This window comes from Rhinolophus sinicus, chromosome 8 (genome assembly GCF_057876585.1).
Source record: "Rhinolophus sinicus isolate RSI-liver-muscle chromosome 8, RSI-T2T, whole genome shotgun sequence".
Taxonomy (NCBI): Eukaryota; Metazoa; Chordata; class Mammalia; order Chiroptera; family Rhinolophidae; genus Rhinolophus; species Rhinolophus sinicus.
Window position 1 is genome coordinate 9,187,700 of NC_142508.1, and position 21,812 is coordinate 9,209,511.

At 44.6% G+C, this 21,812-nt stretch overlaps 1 protein-coding gene across 2 annotated transcripts; it reads left to right on the forward strand.

Annotated features, from left to right (window-relative positions):
• Nucleotides 1-1,153: 1,153 nt before the first annotated feature.
• On the forward strand, nt 1,154-19,895 carry MKRN1 (makorin ring finger protein 1). Of its 2 annotated transcripts, none has more exons than XM_019749870.3 (8): nt 1,154-1,498; nt 8,214-8,342; nt 13,189-13,418; nt 13,837-14,063; nt 16,113-16,327; nt 17,068-17,178; nt 17,738-17,876; nt 18,224-19,895. In XM_019749870.3, the coding sequence occupies exons 1-8, from the start codon at nt 1,323-1,325 to the stop codon at nt 18,434-18,436; spliced, it is 1,440 nt and encodes a 479-aa protein (XP_019605429.3). In that variant the 5' UTR covers nt 1,154-1,322; the 3' UTR covers nt 18,437-19,895. The 2 variants fall into 2 exon arrangements, with proteins under 2 accessions (XP_019605429.3, XP_074171372.2); XM_074315271.2 differs by lacking the exon at nt 1,154-1,498 and adding an exon at nt 1,564-1,749.
• The last annotated feature ends 1,917 nt before the right edge of the window (nt 19,896-21,812 follow it).

Consider the following 21,812-nt stretch of genomic DNA (forward strand, 5'->3'; position numbering starts at 1 on the left):
GCAGTCAACAGCAATCTGTGGGAGGTAGGAGGGAGTGATGAAGGGGGTCTGGGGGAGTCATTAGTGAAAAAGCTGTCATTACTCAAAAGAAGGGGATTGTTAGTCTTTTCCGCCATGGTGTGGCCTCGGGAGAAACAGTGTTTTCTGCTGGCTTTTCCACTGTCCTTGTTTGTGTCTATTAGGTACATCGCGGTCTGATTATCAGTAGGGTGGATTTTCACTTTCTCAAGGGAGGCTATAGAAAAGCAAATCTAAGGGCTTATTAAAACTGCCTGTGGAAGCTCAGGATTTAATATGCAGCATCTGAGTGGACAGTGGGCATTAATGGGCAAGTAGGATTGAAAACTCTTGAATTTTCATAGTTTTTAAAATCACTCTTAGAAGCTGGGATATTTCAGACACCTTTAGTCATTCGTTATCAAGTATTAACTGCCAAATGAAACGCAATGCTAAGGGTTTTACATGGACTCATTTAATTATCTCAACCACCCCTGGGGTAGGTGTTGTTATTATTTTTAAATTTTTTACTTTCTAAACTTAGAGTTGAAGAAAGCAGGAGCACTCAGTGGTAAGTTAACTTGCGCAAAGACAAGTATTATCGCTAGGAGTGGGAATAGCGACTGGAGCCTTTGCTAAGCCACCATGCTAGTCTCGGGCTTGGCTATCACAGCTCTGCCTGGAGGAGTCAGGGAGAACATTAATTAAGTGTTCACTGTGCTCCAGGCACTAAGCTCAGTGATTGCCACGCTTATCATATAATCCTCACAGCAACCTTGTAAGGTAGAGCCTGCTGTCGTTCCCCTTTGAGAAACGGGGAAACTGAGGCTCAGAAAATGAATATCTAGCCCGAGTTCACATACATCACAATCGATAGAGCCAGTAAGTGGGAAAGCTGGAATTCAAAGCCAGACCCCAAATTCCCGCCTCCCAGCCCCGCCACTCTCGTGCCCCAGCCTCTGCTAGGAAGTACTCGTCTGGGTACTCTGGCATTTGGACTTTGGTTCCCTGGATGTGGAGCCTCGGGGCAGCAGTGGGTGGGACCCACCTGCCGGAGCCCGCCCCAGCCCCGCCCCTCTCAGGCGGAGCGGTCTCGTCCACCAATCAGAGGGCGCTAGGGGCGGGCCGCGGGCTCTCCGGCTCAGGCCAGTAGCTCGAGCCGCTAGAGCGCTCGGAGACTCGACGTGGGGCCGAGGGGAGCAAGCGGGCGCTGCGGTCTCCTTCCTCTCCCCTCCCCTCGCCTCGCCGCCTTCTCCTCCCCGCAGCCGGACCGGAACTATGTGATCCGGAAGTTCCGGTGCCATTGCTGTGTGGGATAAACAGTAATGGCGGAGGCTGCAGCTCCCGGAACAACAGCCACACCATCAGGAGCAGGAGCGGCAGCGGCGGCGGTGGCAGCGGCCTCCCCCACCCCTATCCCCACAGTCACCTCCCCGTCCCCGGGGGCGGGGGGAGGGGGAGGCGGCAGCTGCGGCGGCTGGACTAAGCAGGTCACCTGCAGGTGAGACGTTGCGCGGCCCGGCGCCGGCGCGGGGAGGGGGGCCGCGGCTGCGGAGGAAGGGGCGGGCGGGCGGAGGAGGGAGAGCAGCCGGCGTTTCGCCGCTGTCGCCGTCCCCACGGCCGCCCCGCCCGCGCTGCGTCAACCCCCGCCGGCCGCCGAGGCCCGGGCGCGCGAGCCCTCGCTGCGGAACCGCCGCGCCGCCCGCCGCCCTCCCCGCACCCGGCCGTGCGGCGCGGCGCGCAGAGGGAGAGGTAGGGTGACTCCTCCCTCCTTTTATTGTCGCCGATCCCCCCCCCCCACCCTTTGCCTCCGCTCCGCAGGTTCGGGAAGGGGTGGCTGGTGTCGCTTGGAGCCGGCTTCCCCGCGACCCTGCTGGGCCCGGGGACGCCGGCGCGAGTCCCGGCGCGGTGGCCTGGCTGCCGGGTCCCGCTCCGTGTCATCCGTTTGTAACGTCTGCTCGCGTCTCCCCGCCCCCCGCCCCAGCCGGACAAGTAGCTTTTGTTATTTCTTTGTATGTTTATCGAGGTTGGCGGTTCTGAGCTTTGTCTCCGAACCCAGTGCCGGGCCGGGGTCCCATCCTCCGCCTTAGGTTTTCCGAGCTGCGTTCCCCTCCCCCGGCGAACAGTTTCTCTTTTGAAATCCACGTATCTCCTGCAGGGAGTCAAAAACCTCGCTCCCGGAGGGGAGACGTTTAGTTTTGGTTTGGTGTGTCGGGGATGAAAACGGATTTTTAAAAATAAGGGATTTGTGGATGGCGGTGACACGAACGTGTATACGCATGTAGAAAATTATCGAGCAGCACATAGAAGGTTAGGGCCTTTAATTGGATGTCATATTTGGATTTTAAAAAAGGGATCAGTAGGACTGGAAGCTTGACTCATTTCGGTTGCAACCGAAATGCCAGTTTTCACCTGGGTGGGGTAATTTATGTGGAGCTACATAAACTATTCCTAATACACAGAACTCGCTGTTCTAGTATTAATAGCGAGATTGAAACGTTCCCGGTCTTTAATTGATGCATTCAAGGCATGAATGATAAGCTTAATTATGTTTATTTTCAGTAGCGGGATGGAGAAAACATAAAAGCTATTTTAGGGAGCGTCTCTTACCGGTCATCTGTAGATCCCAAGAATTGAATCAAATGCGGTATCCCTAAAATGAGAATTTTAAAATTCTTATTCCTGGAGCCAATTATTTGAGTCAGTTTCTCTTTTTCGCTACAGTGCTTTTTCCAGGATTTATGTGTGCTGGTTGAATCCTAAAAGAACTGTTGTAACCTTTATATTCCTGAACTTTCCACCCTGCAGTCCCAGGCTACCTTCATACACTGACAATAATCTTCCTTGAATATGAGTTCTTTAAGGACTCCATGCAGTGCCTACATTTGTCCCACCATCTCTAATCTAAATATAGTCTAGCCTTGAAAACCCATCACCAACCTGATCGACTTATCTCATTATTAACCTGTTGTGTTTGAAACTTGAGCCCAGCTTTACATCTCTTCACAGTAATTCTTTGTCACTTCCCACACTTTACTTTCCCTTCTGTTAGTTACTTTTCCCTGTTTTGTTTCCCCTTTTCAAGTTCCTCACCGGTATCATCAGAATTCAAAACAGCTTAACTTACCATGCTAATCATTCCTCTTTGCCTGTATTTAGATCTTTAATTAATGTCCTAATGAAATAGCCTAGATGTGTCCTGTACCAGTGGGAATTCTTTGCCCACGAACCGATAGATCTGTGTATTTAAGAAATTTACATAGCTCAGTAATCTAATATTTTGAAAAAAAGCACTATGTAAAGGACACAGGTGTAAGTGTAATTGCTTAGATTTTTTTAAATACAAGCCTGTCTGTAGCTTTTGCTTTAGGGCTGTAGGGTTTTATTCAGGAGCTAGTAAACTCAGTAAGTGCTTGAATTGATGTCGACAAATCCACACCTAAAATTATCCACTGTAGTATGTACTAGTAAGATTCCTCTGCTGTTCTTTTTTTAAAAACCACTCGTAAATTAGCAAAGACAAAAGACTTAATGGACCATGTATATCTTTCCAGGACCACGTCATTCAGTTATTCAGTAATTAAGCGTTCATGCCTACAGTGAAAGATAGGGCTAGCTGTCAAAGGGAATGCAGAAATGCGTTGTATTATAAATATTTTCAGTGTGTTTGATAGCTAAAGCCCCTTTGAAGAGAATTCAAAATAGTGATGTGTTCCAGTGTTTGTGCCTGGTTCCCCTCAGGTCTAGGAATTGGACTGAGGCTGGTTTCTTTACACAGGGTATAATCCTCTTAGAAGTTAGAGTTGTTTGGATGATGGATATTTGTGTTGTTTTTTGTTGTTGTTGTTGTTTGATATTTGTTTTTACTTGCTTAGGGTCATCTGTATTTTCTTGTTAGTTACTATTATTTCTTTTGAAGTTCTCTCGTATTTTATTTCTGCTTCAGAAAAACCTATTCATACCTATCCGAAGGAACTGTGTTATGCTGCCCCCACCAGGCCATTTGGAGGAATATTATGAAATAGAAATGCTATTGCTTCTAGCTTCCTTGAGCGTGTGGGGTTCAAACAATTAATACTTAAAGAGAAGTTATACTTGCAAATTGTAATTTTTACTTACCACTTACTTAGACACTGCTTTACCACAGTGCTTCTACAGTGGTAGATGAGTGTTCTTTAAGTGTAGTTAATATAGCTTAAAAATGACAGAAATTCTTATAGAAAGTCTTTGTCCAAGTGCTGTGATAGCTATCGTGAAATTCATTACTGGGCAACTATTATGGGGTTTTTTTGAAGGGATGGCATTACAGAATATTTTTTCTTCTCCTGGGCTGGAAACTTACTTGCTACTGGGACTGATTCATCTTGACACCTTAGCTGTCTTCTACAGTTAAACAAGTATGTAAGTATTATCTGTATAGGTACTGTAGGAGAGAAAAGGCAGAATAAACCGTGATCCTTAACCAACAGGAATTATTTACAAACTAGTTTGCGAAATGGGACATGCCCTCATCAGAAATTAAATATCAAAGTAAGAAATGTAACCAGATTATGTGACTACATGCCACATGAATCTGTACTTTCTGTAAATCCCCAGAGAGGTTGTTATGCTGTCTGGAGGTACTGTGGGGGTGTTGTTTGGTTCTCTTGTACCTTCACAAGCTGCTGTTGGTGTTTCTTGTAATGTATCTCGGTGACCATGCTTAGGTTTCCAAGAGGTACAACAGTAAGGGTTTTCTCGTCACTTGTATTTGTCTTTATTACTGGACAGTGTCTGCTTGGAGCCATTGCATCTTCAAGGTGGAAGGAAATGGCCCAGCTTGTCACTGAAGACAAGCTCAGCATGGGCAGTGGCATCAGGTGACTTTGAATGGTGGCTTTTTGGTGGTGGCATTTAAAAACAAAAAAAGTTATTTTGATTGGTTTGGTTTTGGGGAGAAATTCTCGGGAGTGGGCTGCCTTTTTCCTTTTCCTGTTACCTGCCACTATCATGTCAGGAATCTCTCAGACTTCCACAGAGATGGGTTGGCGAGAAGGAATTTCATGGTGAGGACTGTCTGTAATTCTGGGTATCCCAACAGTGTGAGTATCACTGAGAGACAAGTGAAACAAACCAAAAAACCCAGACCAGACACATGCAGCAGCAACATGTGAAATAATACTTATTATGTGGCAGTAGCTAATCAGGGCTTGTATTGTAGTGTTTGCCGCTTATGCAGCACCCGGAGGTTTTGTGTCTACTTGAGTTCCTCCAGTGATGCTCATTCTGGGCCTCAGGAACTTCTTTCATTGCTGAATAGCTTTTTTTCTCAGTCCTGATGTTGAGCCACATCTATGATGGAGCTTCCCGCATACAGTATTCACTGGCAGGAATGGGCTGGAAAAGCTTATTCCTTTGTCTTCTGGCTAAGCTACTCCAGTTACTTAAAATTTTCTTGTGGCAAGATAAGATACCTAGGTGTCTTAAATATTTTTGGGGGGGTGAACAGGACTTTATTGGGGAACAGTGTGTACTTCCAGGATTTTTTCCAAGTCAATTTGTTGTCCTTTCGGTCTTAGTTGTGGAGGGCACAGCTCAGCTCCAGGTCCAGTTGCCGTTGTTAGTTGCAGGGGGTGCAGCCCACCATCCCTTCCAGGAGTCGAACCGGCAACCTTGTGGTTGAGAGCCCGCTCTCCAACCAACTGAGCCATCTGGCACTGTCCCATGTGGGAATCGAACCGGCAGCCTTCGGCATTAGGAGCACGGAGCTCTAACCGCATGAGCCACCGGGCCGGCCCCACCTAGGTGTCTTTAATGTAGTGTTTTAAAAGTTGAGTCTGATTCTGACACTTCCTTGTTTCGAGTCCTTCAATGGTTTTCTTACTGCTCTAAGATAGCTCACGAGGCTCTGCAGAGTCTTCCCGAGCTATCCAGCCCCATCTCCCCCAAGTTTGCCCTTGTTCTCTTCACTCTTGGTCATCTGCTATATTATGTGTGCTTGTGGCCAAAAAGTGCTAATAGACCACTGTTCACTGTCTTAGGCCAGCCAATCTATCTGCTGACTTTAATTTTCACTGTCATTTTGGATTCTAGAGAACAGTTTTCAGTCATCATGGATGTCAAAAAGTAATAGTGGTGTGTGTGTGTTTGCAGTTCCAAGGATGCGTGTTGTGTTGAACTATAAAGTGCCAGGATCAAGGAGTTGAATTCCTTTTTTTTTTCAGATTTATTATTATTATTATTATTATTATTATTATTGGGGAAGGGGAACAGGACTTTATTGGGAAACAGTGTGTACTTCCAGGACTTTTTCCAAGTCAAGTTGTTGTCCTTTCAATCTTAGTTGTAGAGGGTGTAGCTCAGCTCCAGTTGCATTGTTAGTTGCAGGGGGCGCTTCCCACCATCCCTTGCGGGAGTCGAATCAAACTGGCAACCTTGTGGTTGAGAGCCCACTGGCCCATGTGGGAATCAAACTGGCAGCCTTCAGCATTAGGAACATGGAGCTCTAACCGCCTGAGCCACCGGGCCGTCCGGGGAGTTGAATTTCTTGAAGCAACTGATTTAAAAAAAAAAAAGGTTAAGGTCAGCAGCTGTCAGGTAGTGATTCGTAGAAGACGTAATTTGACATAAAACCTAAGTGCAACAATTGAATGAATGGAAACATGGCAGAATAGGATTTAAGAACAAACGTAATTCCAAGTATTGTGCCTGAGATTTAGGAGCTATCTGCCCGGCTTGCAATCTCTAGGCGGATATTTTATCAAACCTTAAAATAGACATTTCTGACTTGCAACTGACCCAAGGAAATACGGAAAGTATGGATACCTTTGTCTTGTGTTTAGAACGTGAGAGTGGACATGTTCCCACTGGGGATCAGACAGAAAGCAACTATTCAAACAGTGAGACTGTTTTAAATGAATAACCTATTTCAACTGTAGATACTTCTTTAGCATGATTACACCAACAGTGGTGATTACAATGTAATTATTATTGACTTGTTTATTTTGTTTTAAGTGTTAATTTCTTCGTTATCTATTGATACTAGTGGTTTAGCTCAAATTTGGGTTATGTGACACTCAAACAGCTTCAAAGCTTGCAGAAAGTCATCCTGTTGCAAAAGCTTAAACCCATGTTAGATTAAGTTAAACCTAGTAACAGTTGAAATTAGGTTAATTATAGTTATAATTTGACTTCTTACCATGTTCTTTCACATTTCAATGTGGGGCAGCCTTCGTCAAGGCTCCTTAGGTAAATAGGACTCCTTTCTGTGTATCATTCAAATCAGTGGGCAGGTAAAATGTATTTATTGCTATCCTGCCCATCCCCAGGTGCATGTTTGGGGCGGTATAGCCTGCCAACGATAAATCTTCCTAACCTTCCTCAAGAGAAGACCCTGTCAAGGACCAAAGAATAAAAACACCCACAGAAGCCAGTGCTGGGCTGGTGGGGGTGTGTGTGGTAGTTCTCACTTTCCACAATTAGACCCTTTTCACGTCCCTGATTCAGAGTGACTTAGAGAAATGCAGACTGCTGCGCGCCTTAACTGCCCTCCCACCTTCCAGTTACAGATTAGTTGGTCTCAGGTAAGGCCTCAAAATTTGCCGTTCTAGAAAATCCCCAGGTGATGCTGACACTGCTGGCCCAGGTCTATTTGGGAGCTATTTACTGAGTCCCACACTCTGATACTTGCTGTTTGGAAACTGCTAGTTAGGTACACACGTAAGCGTTTCAGGCAGAAGGACAGCTGCCTGCGAAACGAAGGGCTAAAGTGATTTCCCTTTGCCTTTCCTTTTGAAGCAAATTTTGCTTGTAGATTTTCATTTGGCTTTTAAAGAATTAAAGTGGTTTCTTGAAGAAGTGAAACACTTTAGAGTAGTTGACTCATTCCAGTCTCCGTTGCTTCTTTCTCTTTGATTTTTTTTTTTTTTTTACAGAAAGAGCTGCCATTATGGCTAAAGTTAGTGGAAAACTAGAAGCAACCCCGCTCCCCCAGGGCTGTAAAATGAGAACAGTGGTCAGACTTAACCTGCAGAGGCAAAGTGAATGACGACTGAAAGTTTAAATCCAACTCGGGGCTTGTGTCCGTAGGCAGCCTGGTGGCACCGTGAGGGTGGCACCGTGAGGGTGGCACCGTGAGGGTGGCACCGTGAGGGATAACTTAATGGGCATCCCGTCATTCTGCTTTGTGTGTGGGCTTTCATCTTTTTTAATCCAACTTGTGGTTCTTTGTCTCACAGGTATTTCATGCATGGGGTTTGTAAGGAAGGAGATAACTGCCGCTACTCGCATGACCTCTCTGACAGTCCGTACGGCGTAGTGTGCAAGTACTTCCAGCGAGGCTACTGCATTTACGGAGACCGCTGCAGGTAAGAATTTGTTTACAAATTTGGTTCAGGGGCAGATTGGAGGCTGGGGAAAAATGAGTAAAATAGATAATCCCAATCGCTTTATAAGTAACAGATTGAAAATAATGCTTTGAGAAGGACTCCTTAGGAATGGTAGTACACTGACAGAAAGAAATCTCTGACTTGGAGGAAATGTATTACTACACTTTAAAAAAATGCGTTTGTGATACAGTCTTTAGTTAATGCCTGAGGAGCAGGTTCTGCAGAGAGAGTGGTGAAGGTGTGTTTGTATCTGGCATTTCCTTTCCAAGACCAAGGATGAGATGCATACTTGACCCATCAGGACTGGTTTCAGTTGTTCTTAGTGTGAATTAGGGATCGTAGGCATTTGGAACAGTGTATTTAGGTTACTAGTTAAGATTTGTCATTCAACTAAATTTTCCTGAAGCCTTTGAGTTCCCAAAACCACTTAAGCTAAAATTTAGGGGAAAAGCTTCAAGAATGTCTCTCGAGGTTCAGAATGTTAGAGAACCAAAAGGGATTTGTTATTAAGTAATCGCTATCATTCATTGAATTGGTGCCATAATCCTGTTAAATTGCAATTCAGCAGTAGTGGGTTCAGAAAATATATAGGTGTCTTACTTATCTATTGATGTTACACAAATTATCCCAAAATTTCACAGCTTGAAAACCATAAAACATTTATCATCTCATAGTTTCTGAGGGTGTGGAATCTGGTAGTGGCTTCACTGGGAGGTCCTAGCTCAGACTCCCAGGACGTAGCAGTCAGGATTTTGGCCAGGGCTGCCATCGTCTGAAGTCTTGGTGTGGGCGGGAGGGCCACTTTTAAGATGGCTCCCTCCAGTCGGCTGGTGGAGACTTCAGTTCCTCACCATGTGGACTCTTCCATAGGGGACTTGAGTGCCCACACCTGGCAGCCAGCTTTCCCCAGAGCAGGTGACTCAAGAGCGACAGCAAGGGTGAAGCCACAGTGCCTTTTATGACCTAGTCTCAGAAGTCACACCGGTCACTTCCACTATGTTCTGTTTATTACAAGCAAGTCACTAAATCCAGTCCACCTTCGAGACGAGAGAGATTGGGCTTCACCTTTTGAAGGGAGGAGTATCAAAGTATGAATTTGGGACATACTCTAAACCGTCACACAAGGTGAGACATTTTGGCAATGTCATAGCCAGTTTCAGTGTCCTGTTAATCAGAAAAGAATTGTGTCAGCTATCGGGTTCAAATGCTTAGAGTGCAAAAGACTAAGAAATTATTAATGGGTGGGATATTAATGTTAGGTCAGCCCACACCTGTTCTAGGAAATCTGGTAAGGGTAGAGAAGAAGATCTTTTTCATGTGACTGGGAGCTCAGAAGTGGAACCTCTGACATCGGAGTTTAGGAGTCGTTTATTTTGCTCGCTGCTAATTTCTTCATTGCAATATTGCTGGAAAGGGGAAAAAAGGACACAGTGCTACTTCTCAAAAACAAAACCCCCAGCTATGTCTTTGCAGTCACGGTATTAATGGGGTGGGGAAAGTTATTGATGAGCAATTCTTTGTAGTCGGATGGTCTTCGTAGGTTTTCCAGAGCAGCTTAATTGTAGGGCAACTGGATTCCCCGACTAGTTGGTCAGTTGAGAATCCTTGTAAACCATGTCTGGGGAGAGCGGAATTGAATGTTGGGAAGAATGGGGACAAGACTAACATGCCCAGAACACCCTGGAGAATAGGCTGTGCGACAGAAGAGGAAACGTATGGCTGCGTAGTGACAGAGTGAGTGTCCTATTTCAGAAGTGGAACTCATCTGATTAGCCCGTGTAGGCGGAATGGGAACTAAGGTTAAATTGAAGACATTTGAGCCCAGGCCTAGACTGTGTGTGTCAGTCAGCTTATTTTTCAGATGGCTTTGCCAGCCCCTCCCGGCATGCCTTGGGGGAGAGGATACAAGGCCCCCCGCAGCCTAGGACAGGGATACAAGGAGTGGGCTTCTTGTGACAGACAATGGGGGAGGCCTTGGCCCTTAGACACAGGAATCACCTAGGGAACTGCGTTTCTTCTCGGTTTTCTTTATACACCTGCCTCTTCGGGGAATGATCCGGATTGAGCTGGGTTTAGAGCCCTTAGGATAAAATGAAAGGACTTAGGGAAACCTATGTACTACTAATAGTCTGCCGGAAAGGGACGTGAGGTGGAAATTGTTTAGGACAGGCTGAGAGGTGACTACCACGAACGTGGTTACCACTAGTTAAGGAAGGAATCTTACGGAAGGGCTGGTTCCATGACTGCTTGTTTTCTTGTTCAGCTTATACCTGCGGACTGAAACCTACTCTTCTTTTTTTTTCTATTATAGCTTTATATAAAATATATATATTATCAGTCATACATATTTTTTATTTTATTAGAAAAGTACAAAGCAACATAATAGTTAGACATTTACACCCCTCACAAAGTGATAACCTCCCTCCCCAAGAAATCTACGTTTCACTCTTACTATGTAAGGATCTTTTTATACAACGTGGCAATGCTGGGATTTCAAATAATGTAACTCCTCATGGAGGGAATCATTTATAGCGGATACGGCCAGTGGCCGCCATACTGGACAGAGCAGCTTTAGAGTCACCATAGACCTGGGACACCACTTATTTGACAGTTACGTCGTTTGCGTCACCTAAAATAATGACAGTGATTCCTTCACAGTTTTTTGATGATGGAGTGAGATGATTAAAAACGAAAGCATATTCATGATAGTTCCTTCTCATTCCTTAGCTTGCATTGATTCCAGTCTGGATTAAAATGCATTGGGTTTTTGTAGCTGATAACAGGATACTCCAAGTCCTTGCACTGAAAAGCAAAGTAGTTTACTGAATGCTTACCAGGAGGCATATAAAGGTTTGGATAATATAATATAAAGATAAACCCGCTCAACAATTGTTCCATAAGGTAAATGACAGTCTTTAGTTAGGTTTCACTTCTTTTTTAGATGTAGACACCTATAAAACAGATAGTTAGTATTGCCCAATTAATTACAAGAACTGCTAGAAACACTATAAGTTATGACACAGTTTAGATTTACTATGTACATTGTTAATTTATGGTGTCTGAATGGCTAACAGAAAATGCTCAAAGAATTGTGAGGATTTTCTCAGGCAGAAAGTTGCTTTTTGAAGGAAATAGTTTTTCTATATACTTGGAGATGTGGTTTAATGATAAATTTTACAGATGAAAAGGAATGAGAAGAGAAAATGGGTAGGGTAAGAATTTGGGAAAGAGCCGTGCGGCCTGGAGGGCTTGGCCTGAGGAGGAAGGGTGAGGAGATTGAGAAAAGACGCAGAGACAGGAAAGCTGGGACCGGGAGGTCCACCGTCCACAGATGGCAGAGCAGTGGCACAGTCTTTACTTCACACACACAGTTTTTATACAGTCTTAGAGTAGTTATCTAAACAAACAAGTATTAGCAGAACAAGCAGGTATTATTAGGATATTTTGTTTTGTGTATTGGCCAGTTTGTATGTCTGTGGCTGCATTAGTGTTATCTTGTACTTTCTGGGAAGATTGCTGAGGCGATGCTTCCCATGGAAATGACCTTGCAGCTGCAAGGCCCTTGTCAGCTCACAGCCCGCTTCCCACAGGAAAGGAAATAACTAGGTGAATGAATGGATGTAGGAAAAGCAAACATGCCTTGTCTATGTAGTCAGTACTGTGTCTCCCTTTTAATAACGGGAGCACTTTAATTTCTGTGTCGGTAGAATGTTCCACATTTCCACTTGTCAAATTTGAGTGTCAGCCTTGCTTTGATTTATCAGTTTTCACCGCACAGTCTCTTTAGCCGAGTTTCCATGGGAACTGTAGATTGTTAACTATCTGAAACTCTTGACTAGAGTGGAATTTGAAGGGAAATACAGTAGTACCTCAGTTTTCGAACGTCTCTGATGAACATTTTGGTTTATGAATGCCATAAACCGGAAGTAAATGCTTCGGTTTTCAAACACGACTCAGAAGTCGAATATGTCACACAGCTTCCCCTGAAGGCAAGATCCTGAGGCCTAGCTGTCGGCTGTTTTCGAATGTTTCAGAGCTCATGGATTACGTTTGAAAACTGCTGAGGTACCACTGATGGTCTACGTCAGGGGTGGGCAAACGGGCCTGTAGGCCAAACCTGGCCAAAGGCTCTTTTTGTAAGTAAAGTTATATTGGAACACAGCCACACATATCATTTAAATAATACCTATGGCTGCTTTTGAACTGCAGTTGCAGAGTTGAATACTTGTGACCATTGACCAGTATAACCAGCAAAGCCTGAAATACTTATTACGTATTTGACCTTTTAATGTTTTCTGCTGCCCCCCCCCACCCCGTTCTATGGCCTTGCTGCTCAGAATGTGGCCCCTGGACCAGAAGTAGTATGAGCCTCATGTTGGGGGGGGGGGCTTGTTGGACATGCAGAATCGGGGGCTCCACTCCAGAATTAAAAATTATTTATCTGCCTTTAACAATTTCCCAGGTGCTTCATGTGCACAGTAGTTTGACAAGAACCCAAGAACAGGATCAGGGCATATACAGAGGGTGCCACAAAGAAATGCAGACACATTGTAAGAAAGGAAAACTATTAAAATTGTAATACTCAATATATGCTGATAACAAAAGATGAATACAAGTCACGTTTGACTTCTGCAATGACAAGAGGTGCTCAAAGTCGTTCCCATCAGCGTCCAGACACTTCTGATGACGGCGAACTACTGCTTGAGCAACGTTGACCAAAGTGTCTACTTGTACACACTTTGCCCCCCCCCCCCCCCCCGTATCCCATCTAGAGGGTTCAGGTTAGACAGTGACTGCTGAAGCTGACTTCTGGATTTTTCTTTAGGTATGAGCACAGCAAGCCATTGAAACAGGAAGAAACGACTAGTACAGATCTAACTGCAAAGGTGTCCCTTGCTGCTTCCTCAAGTCTCCCTTCAGCAGTTGGACCGATTGTGGAAATGAATACGGGCGAGGCCGAGTCAAGAAATTCAAACTTTGCAACTGTAGGAGCAGGTTCAGAAGACTGGGTGAATGCCATTGAGTTTGTTCCTGGCCAGCCCTACTGTGGCCGGAGTGAGTATTTTGAAGAATAAAAACAAGTTAGAGGGCTAGACAGTAGGTCGTCAATTAGCTGAGTTTTCACCACCTTCCTGCTTCCAATCTTCAGTTAGCCTAATCTTAATTGGATTACCTGAGACTTACAGGTGGAGTGAAAAACTTTCTGAATCCCAATAGTCATGAATTTAGAGTGTTTTGAAAACCTGAAGCCAGTTTCACAAGGAATACATAAAACATTGTTTTTCCTTTTTACAAGCCAAATCTTGGAAATACCAGCATTAAGAAAAGCTCATGTTTTTCAAGAGCAAGGAAATTAGTTCAATAGACTGTTTTGGAGTGTAATTGAAGTTCTTTTCAGTTAGCGTCTCAGTTACCTTAGAGTTTGTCTGCCATATCCGTGTTGGACCTTTACCACCCTCTTGAACATTTTCAGCTGCCCCTTCCTGCACTGACGCTCCCCTGCAGGGCTCAGTGACCAAGGAAGACTCCGAGAAGGAGCAAAGCACAGTGGAAACGAAGCAGCAGCTTTGCCCGTACGCCGCCGTGGGAGAGTGCCGATACGGGGAGAACTGTGTGTATCTCCACGGAGACTCCTGTGACATGTGTGGGCTGCAAGTCCTCCACCCAGTGGACGCGGCCCAGAGATCACAGCACATAAAAGTAAGTCTTTAGCGGACTCCACGTTCAGTGGTGTGAGGACTAGATTTGCCCTTTCGCAGCAGGGCCAGTTCATTGCAGAGAAACCTTTGGTGAACCAAATGGTTATCAGTAAGTAGGGATATTCTCTTTCCTGGGCTTCTCAAGAAATCATACGTTCAGAATCTCAGACTTCTTATATTTTTTCTTTTTGTTTTTAATTAACAGCTTTTCTAAGATGCACATTTCATTGGTTTTTAACATATTTACAGGGTTGTGCAACCATTACCACTGTTCTGTCTAATTTTAGGACATTTTCATCATCCTGGAAAGAAACCTCATCAATTTCCTCCATCACTCTCCCTTCAGCCCCTGGCAAAAACTAACCTGCTTTCTATCTCCATGATTTGCCAATTCTGGACTTTTCATATGAGTAGAATCATAGAAGTGGCCCTTTGACTGGCTAAAACATTAGCATAATGTTTTCAAGATTCATTCATGTTGTAGTGTGTATCAGTCCTTTGTTCTTTTTATGGCTGAGTAATCCACTGTATGACTAGACCACAGTTTGTTTTTCTATTTGTTAGTCGGACGTGTGGGTTGTTTTACTTTTTGACTCTGAATAATGCCAAACATTCATGTGTAAATTTTTGTGGACATGTGTTTTACTTTGTCTTGGAGTAGAGTTGCTGGGTCATATGGTAACTGGCAGTTGCTCTTCCAGTGTTGCTGCACCATTTTAAATTCCCAACAGCAGTGGGTGACGGTTCCTGGTTATGGCTTTAATAAGCCCATTTGCAGCATAAATTTTTTTGTTGTGAAGGCATTATATTAACCTTTTACTTATTGGAGCCAATTTTGATACTAATTATCTCTAATAAAAATTAATTGGGTTGTTGAGGGGTGGTGCATGGTGTGAGATAGACATAATTTGAATCCTATCTTCATAGCGTATTGGAATAGTGCTTACCTCTGAAGATTGTTTAAAAAAAGGTTTAGGAAAAAGATAAAATATACTAAAATGTGGTTATGTGGGATTATGAGTAACTTTTTCTATTGCTTTTTTGCATTTCCTATAATTAGCATGTTTCTTACAGATTATAAAATGTGTAATATGCTATGTCAATTACACCTCAATTAAAATAAAAAGTATGTGATGTCCACAAAAGTTTGTATATGAACGTTCATAGCAGCATTATTTGTAACAGCCCCAAAGTGGAAACAGCCGAAATGCCCGTCACCTGATGATGAATGGATAACTACATGTGGTCTATCCATGCAACGGAATATTACTCAGCAATAGAAAGAAGTGAAATACCCATATATTCTACTACATAGATGACCTTGAAAATGTGCTAAGTGAACAAAGCCAGTCACAAAAGGTTACATATTTATATGCCGTGTCCTGAATAAGCAAATCTACAGGTTAGTTGCCCAGGACTGAGTGGGGAGTGTGTTCAGGGGGAGATAAGTGACTCCTATGGGGATGGGGTTTCTCGTTGGGGTGACGAAAATGTTCCAGTATTGACTGTGGTGATGGTTGCACAATTCTGCGCACACCAAAAACCATTTAATGGTACACTTTGAATGAGTTCTATGGTACGTGATTTATCTCTCAATAAAGCTGGTTTTTCTAATGTGAACATTATGTATCTGACACATTAATTGTGTCAGCTAATAAATGTTGGTGTCCTTCACGCTTATTTTCTGACAGGTTGTAAATTAGGGGCTTACTCCTGATCGCATTTTCCACCTAAAAACCAGAAAATCAACAAAGTTAGTATGAAACATTGTGCTCAATGAGGATAACAGCAGGGGGTGAGCTGCGCCCCTCGGTAGAGAAGATTGGGTATTTTTCAGTTCCCGAAGTTGAGTCCTCACAGTGTGACTTTCTGCGAAGTCCCAAAATGTCAGCACACCTGTAGTCACTTGGGAACAAAGCTGCTCTTACTGTCCGGCTGCGAGTCTTACCTTTTCAGCCGCCTGTTTGGGTCTCTGAACGTGAGCTGTTAACTGGCAAGGGGACGTGGTGTTGTCCGGTGACTTGATTGCCCTTCTCTCCGCCTTTCCCAGTCTTGCATTGAGGCCCATGAGAAGGACATGGAGCTGTCGTTTGCCGTCCAGCGCAGCCAGGACATGGTGTGTGGCATCTGCATGGAGGTCGTCTACGAGAAGGCCAACCCCAGCGAGCGCCGCTTCGGCGTCCTGTCCAACTGCAGCCACACCTACTGTCTCAAGTGTATCCGCAAGTGGAGGAGCGCTAAGCAATTTGAGAGCAAGATCATAAAGTGAGGCTCCTCCCCAACCTTCGTTTGTGCTTTCTATTTCGGGGAAGAATTTAGTATCTTGTGCCAACTTTCAACCAGACGGACCGCATTTAAATGCATGCATTTTATCTTGAAACGGGGGTATTCTTCTAATTGGGATTTCTTTGTATTTCAGCTAGCTTCTAGGTTAGTTGGTATATCTACTTTTATTTGAACGAGGAAACCCTATGTATCAGTTTAGTAGAATCTTCGTGCTTTTTCTGAGGAGATTGTGTTTAATGGATTAGCCAGTTTAGGCTCAGTGAACAAACTTATCTAGCTCTGAATGTATGTTTCCTGAAGTTTTACATTTTCCACTTTCCTACTCCATTCATTAAGCTAGCCAATAATCCACCATCCTTGTTCTCATAACTGAACAAAAACGGCATAACCTAAACAGAGCAAAGTTACAAGAAATAAATTTATTTCAACGAAAGAAAAAGGAGTCTGTGTGAAATGTCTTCTTTTGTTTTGTTTTTGGTTTTGTTTTTTTACCTAAGTTATTTTTTTTAATGAACTGGCTAGCCATTGAGTTGAATTTGTAAAGGAGCTTGTCTTGCCTTCCGAGAAACGGTCAGTTGTGTGAGAGTGTGGAGCCCTTTCAGGAGCTGCCCCCTTGCCTTTCCCTTAAGTCTGAACCTGGAGCTGACACACCAGGGTGTGTCGTTGAGGCGGGGCCGCTAAAGGGGAATTTGCATTGCAGCCTGTTCATTGTTTCCCAGGTCCTGCCCTGAATGCCGGATCACATCTAACTTTGTCATTCCAAGTGAGTACTGGGTGGAAGAGAAAGAAGAGAAGCAGAAACTCATTCAGAAATACAAGGAGGCCATGAGGTATGAGCGCTGCAGCCTTTCCTCGCTGAGGCCCCAGCGCAGCGTGAGTGGCTTCACGCTGCCAGGGACAGTGCTGCACTGTGTACTCACTCCTACCTCCTTCCTGCCCTTTCTTAACTTCCCAGTACAGTGTATTTTGTCACCCCGGTAATACGTGCCCGTTGTGTGTCCTGCTGTGTAACACCGTCCTGGGGCTGCGAGCCGGGGACTGTGTTACCAGGAAGCCTGTACTGCTGAGAGCTGACGCCCGTGCCTGGGGCGCTACCTGACTCTGAGTCCGTGTTCTAGTTGTCCTGTGCTCCTGTGTGTGGGCTTCTAGAAGGTCTGCTCTGCTGGATCTGCGGTACTCGAGCTGCTAAACAGTGTAGACTCGAACCGAATGTCTGTTTCTCGTTAGTGTTTCATGCGTTAGCACACACATGTTTAAGAACACACCTCGGGGAGGGCTGTAAACTGACACAATGGTTCTCTCCCTACCTGTTTAAAGAAACCCCGGATGATAGTCGAGTACAGACCTGAAATCCACTGTGAATAAGGGCTGCGATATTTTCCTTTCCAGCAACAAGGCGTGCAGGTATTTTGATGAAGGACGTGGGAGCTGCCCATTTGGAGGGAACTGTTTTTACAAGCATGCCTACCCCGATGGCCGTAGAGAGGAGCCACAGAGACAGAAAGTGGGAACATCAAGCAGATACCGGGTAACTCTCACTTTTTTTAAAGGGGGAAATGACACGCTCTCAGTGGAGCCCTGCACACCTTGGGGTAGGGGAAGGAGATTATGGGAGCGAGACTAGTGTTAAAGGAGGAAAGCAACCTCAGAAAACTGGGAGGGATATGAAAGGAAAAAATAGGATGCTTAAATCTCTAGGCTAAACTGTTTGCATCAAGTAACCAGAGGGGAGGAATTGATTGGTAAAGTGGAAACCCTAAATGAGAAGTCTGGTTCGTCATGCCCTCTGGTGTGCTGGACGTTTTGCCTTAGAAACAAGAGACTAGAAGATGCTGCTCGGCAGTGCCACCCCTATCATGGCCTTGTTTTTTACAGGCCCAACGAAGGAACCACTTCTGGGAGCTCATTGAGGAAAGAGAGAACAGCAACCCCTTTGACCACGACGAAGAAGAGGTGGTCACCTTTGAGCTGGGCGAGATGTTGCTTATGCTTTTGGCTGCAGGTGGGGACGACGAGCTGACAGACTCTGAAGACGAGTGGGACTTGTTTCATGATGAGCTGGAAGATTTTTATGACTTGGATCTATAGCGATGCGTGGCGTGGGAACTGGTCGGCTGAGCCTCAGACAGGAGCTGTGCCCTGTGGTGGGGTGGCAGTGTCCGTGTTTCCTAGGCAGGCCTGTCAACTCCAGGTGCTGTCGGAATAACTTTTACCCAGGGCCTGTCTTCTCAATAATCCCTCACCTTTCCCCACAGAGTGAGTTGTTTTCTGTTTAAAAAAGTTACAAAAATAAATCTTAAAGTTAGTTTTTTTTGTAACATGAACTTAACTGTCAGACAGACAGTTAGTGTAGGTTTGTTGCGTCATCTGTTCTCAACCAAGTTCACACAGTTCTAGGATAGTGTTTATGGACTTTTCACACTCATTTTGAGGACCTCAGACTCACAAGTAACAGCACTGGCCCTGCTTTGAGGTCCAAGGAGAGGTGTGATGGATGAAGGATCTAAACTGTGGCAAGTAGCCTCTGCTACAGAAACTTGGGGTTTCTGGTGAAATCTGCACATCTGTGTTTTTATCTCTGTTCCCTACCCCGTATCCCCCACTCCGTGCTCTTGTTCTGTGGTTTTGGTCTCTTGTTTAATTGCACACTAGTAATACTACGGGGTAACCAGATGCGAATGTGCTGAGATTTTTACTGTGTTTAGTGTGATAGGAATATTGTGAAAGAACACACATAAAAGATAGAGTGGCATAAAAGAAATGCCGAGTTGGAAGTTGACATACGGCTGATCGATGTGGCTTGTGTGAGTGTGAGTGTGTGATAAGCTCATTTCTGCATCGATGCGGCGTTCTTAGCCTTAGTGGAAAAGCTTGGTTTAGTCGTTTCCGCCTAGTGTGGCAAATAGATCATACAGGACAAAGCAGTGTGTCCGTAGCTGTTATTAGAGCAGTGCTAGCGCTGTCTGTCTGTATAAATAGAGAAATGGGCTTAGCCATAGAGGTTAAAACTCTCTGGTTTTCCCATCTATTAACACAAACTGGGTCTTGGACACACAGTTGTATTTAATGTTTAATGATCTAGCCTTCCCAGTCCAGGCACTTTCTGATAAACCTTCATCCTTTGGGGGGTTTTATTGTTGGGTTTTTGTGTTTGTTTTTGTGGGTGTTTGCATCATTCCATCCCTGAGCTTTGCAGGTAGACAGATGTGATTCAAAACTATGTTCTAAGGTGTTTCTTGTAGTGGGGTCTTTGGTTTGCAGTAATAAGTCACACTTTCCCACTGAAGTGCGGGAGGAGTGAAAATCCACGAGACAAGTTGTTAGAAGGATTCCTTGATGGGAAATTGTTAGCTCTGCGTTTTGTTGCTCTGTTTCCTGAAAATAACTTGGAGATGCTCCTGAGTGTCCATCTACTGCTTTGATTCCTTGGATCCCACCCAGTCTTTCACTTTAAGAGAAAACAGTTGTTACAGAGGTCTCTGTATTTTGCAGCTGCCCTTTTGTAAGAAGCACTTTTCCCAAATAAAACAATTTAAAAAACCCATAAGTTGTCTTTCTGTTTTGTGTAATGTGTTGTTTGAAATATGCATAACATTTCTTTCATTGACTCATTGATCAGTTCAAGTAGTCAAATTTCTGTGGAGATAGTTTCATTGAGAAAAGTGACACCTTGCCTAAGACGTCTAGCCTGCTGAGAAATATTTGAGACATAAAGAGGGAAACCTTACCAGCTGGGATCATCAAAACCGTCTGCGTTAGACTTGGCGGGAGTGACTCTTAGGCCGTCCTTGCCAGTCAGAGGCACTGCCAGTGGCCGCTGCCGTACACTTGACTTGGGCCCCCTTCATACCCGCCAGCAGCAGGTAGGCTACAGCCGACTGCAGTTTGAAAAGCTGGTTTTTTTCCTAATTAGTCTGAATTTTATTAATAAACCATTTTGCTACGCCTACGGGAGAACTTCAGTGACCTTTTGCGGTGCTTATTGCATCTTAGTTTTAATATTTATGAATTTGTACTGTTGAAGATGTTTCCACATCTAGGAACTGCGTGTTGTGACTTACTGTAGTCATGGTAACAGCGGTCAATGCACTGAGCAGTCATCCTGTCAGCTCATGTACCAGCTGCTCCCGTCCAGAAACTTCAGCTGCTCCCATCCAGAAACTTCAGCTGCTATGATGAGGCCGTGCTGGGGATCTGAATTCGGGAGAGACTTAGAAGCCGCCCCCACTCCTTGGTGTCTGGAAAACAGGAAGCGGCTCATCAGTAGCTGCCCTGTTGGCATATCTGAGTCACCGGTGGGAGAATATAACGGTCTAGGCATGACTGGGGGCGCTAAGAGCTTCTGGGGTTGAGGTAGGTTTGTGTTTGGAGCAGCTCCCCTTGCATCTTGGGAAAGGCAGTGGAAGTCCACGCTAGCCAATCCGGAACGTGTGTTGCTACCTTGTCAACTGTCTGCGTTGAGTGGGCCCTTGGTGTGGCTGCCAGTTGCAAAAAGGGTCGGCACCAGCGCTGACAGGTAGAGTCGCCCTTTCTCGCACAAAGCTACAGTCGCAGCCTCTTTCCTGCCACCACACGTAAGTGTTTACATCTGTGACTGACTCCTGCGGACACTCACTGCATCGTTTACAAAAATGGGGGAAATGGTGAAGCAAATATTGCCCAAGATTTGGGGAAGGGAGGAGGTACGATGTTGATAGAAGGTGTTTGTCGTCATCACGGTTGCTCCTCCCCAGATTTCCAGGTCTCTGCTTTCTGGGTGCACAGGAGAGCTGCAAAGCCCATCGAACTTTCTTAGGCTGATGAGAGTGAGCAGAAGTGACATATTGCCAGATGACAGTCTCAGGAAGCTGTCCGGGACTTAACCTCATTCTCCCCTTTTCCATGGCAACTGATGTCTGAGAAGGTGGCTGTTCCACCAGCCTGGGGGCAGAGGGTGAGAACGGGGAGCAGGGCACCCCACTGACTTGAGAGACATAAACTATAAACCTGTGGGTGCAAAGCCATGGAGATTGTGGATTTTTGTTGTCATAGCATAACAGCCTACCCTGTATTGAAATCATCTGTTGAGCTCATAAGGAAAATTAAATAAATATGTATCTGAAATAGTGAATTTATAATGTTCAGGCTCTATTCAAGGTAATGAAGTACATTGGATTGAACGGATTTTATGGTTTAAAATCACTGCATGGTATACAGACGTTAGTAGGAAAAACATTACAAACTACTTTCTTTTTTGCCTACCCTTTGATAATATTACTAAGGGAAATACATATTTTTTATAAGAATGAGATTTTGTGCTATGGTTTTAAAATACGTGAGCAATTATTTAAAGAGTTGTAAATAGGGAAGCTAGAAGATAAGTTTCTAAACAGCCCTCAAACACTAGAAGCAGTTTCTGAGGGTTTTTTTTTTTTTTTTTAACCTGGGTTTCATAGGCTTGAGCAGCAAAGGGATTTATCCCTTA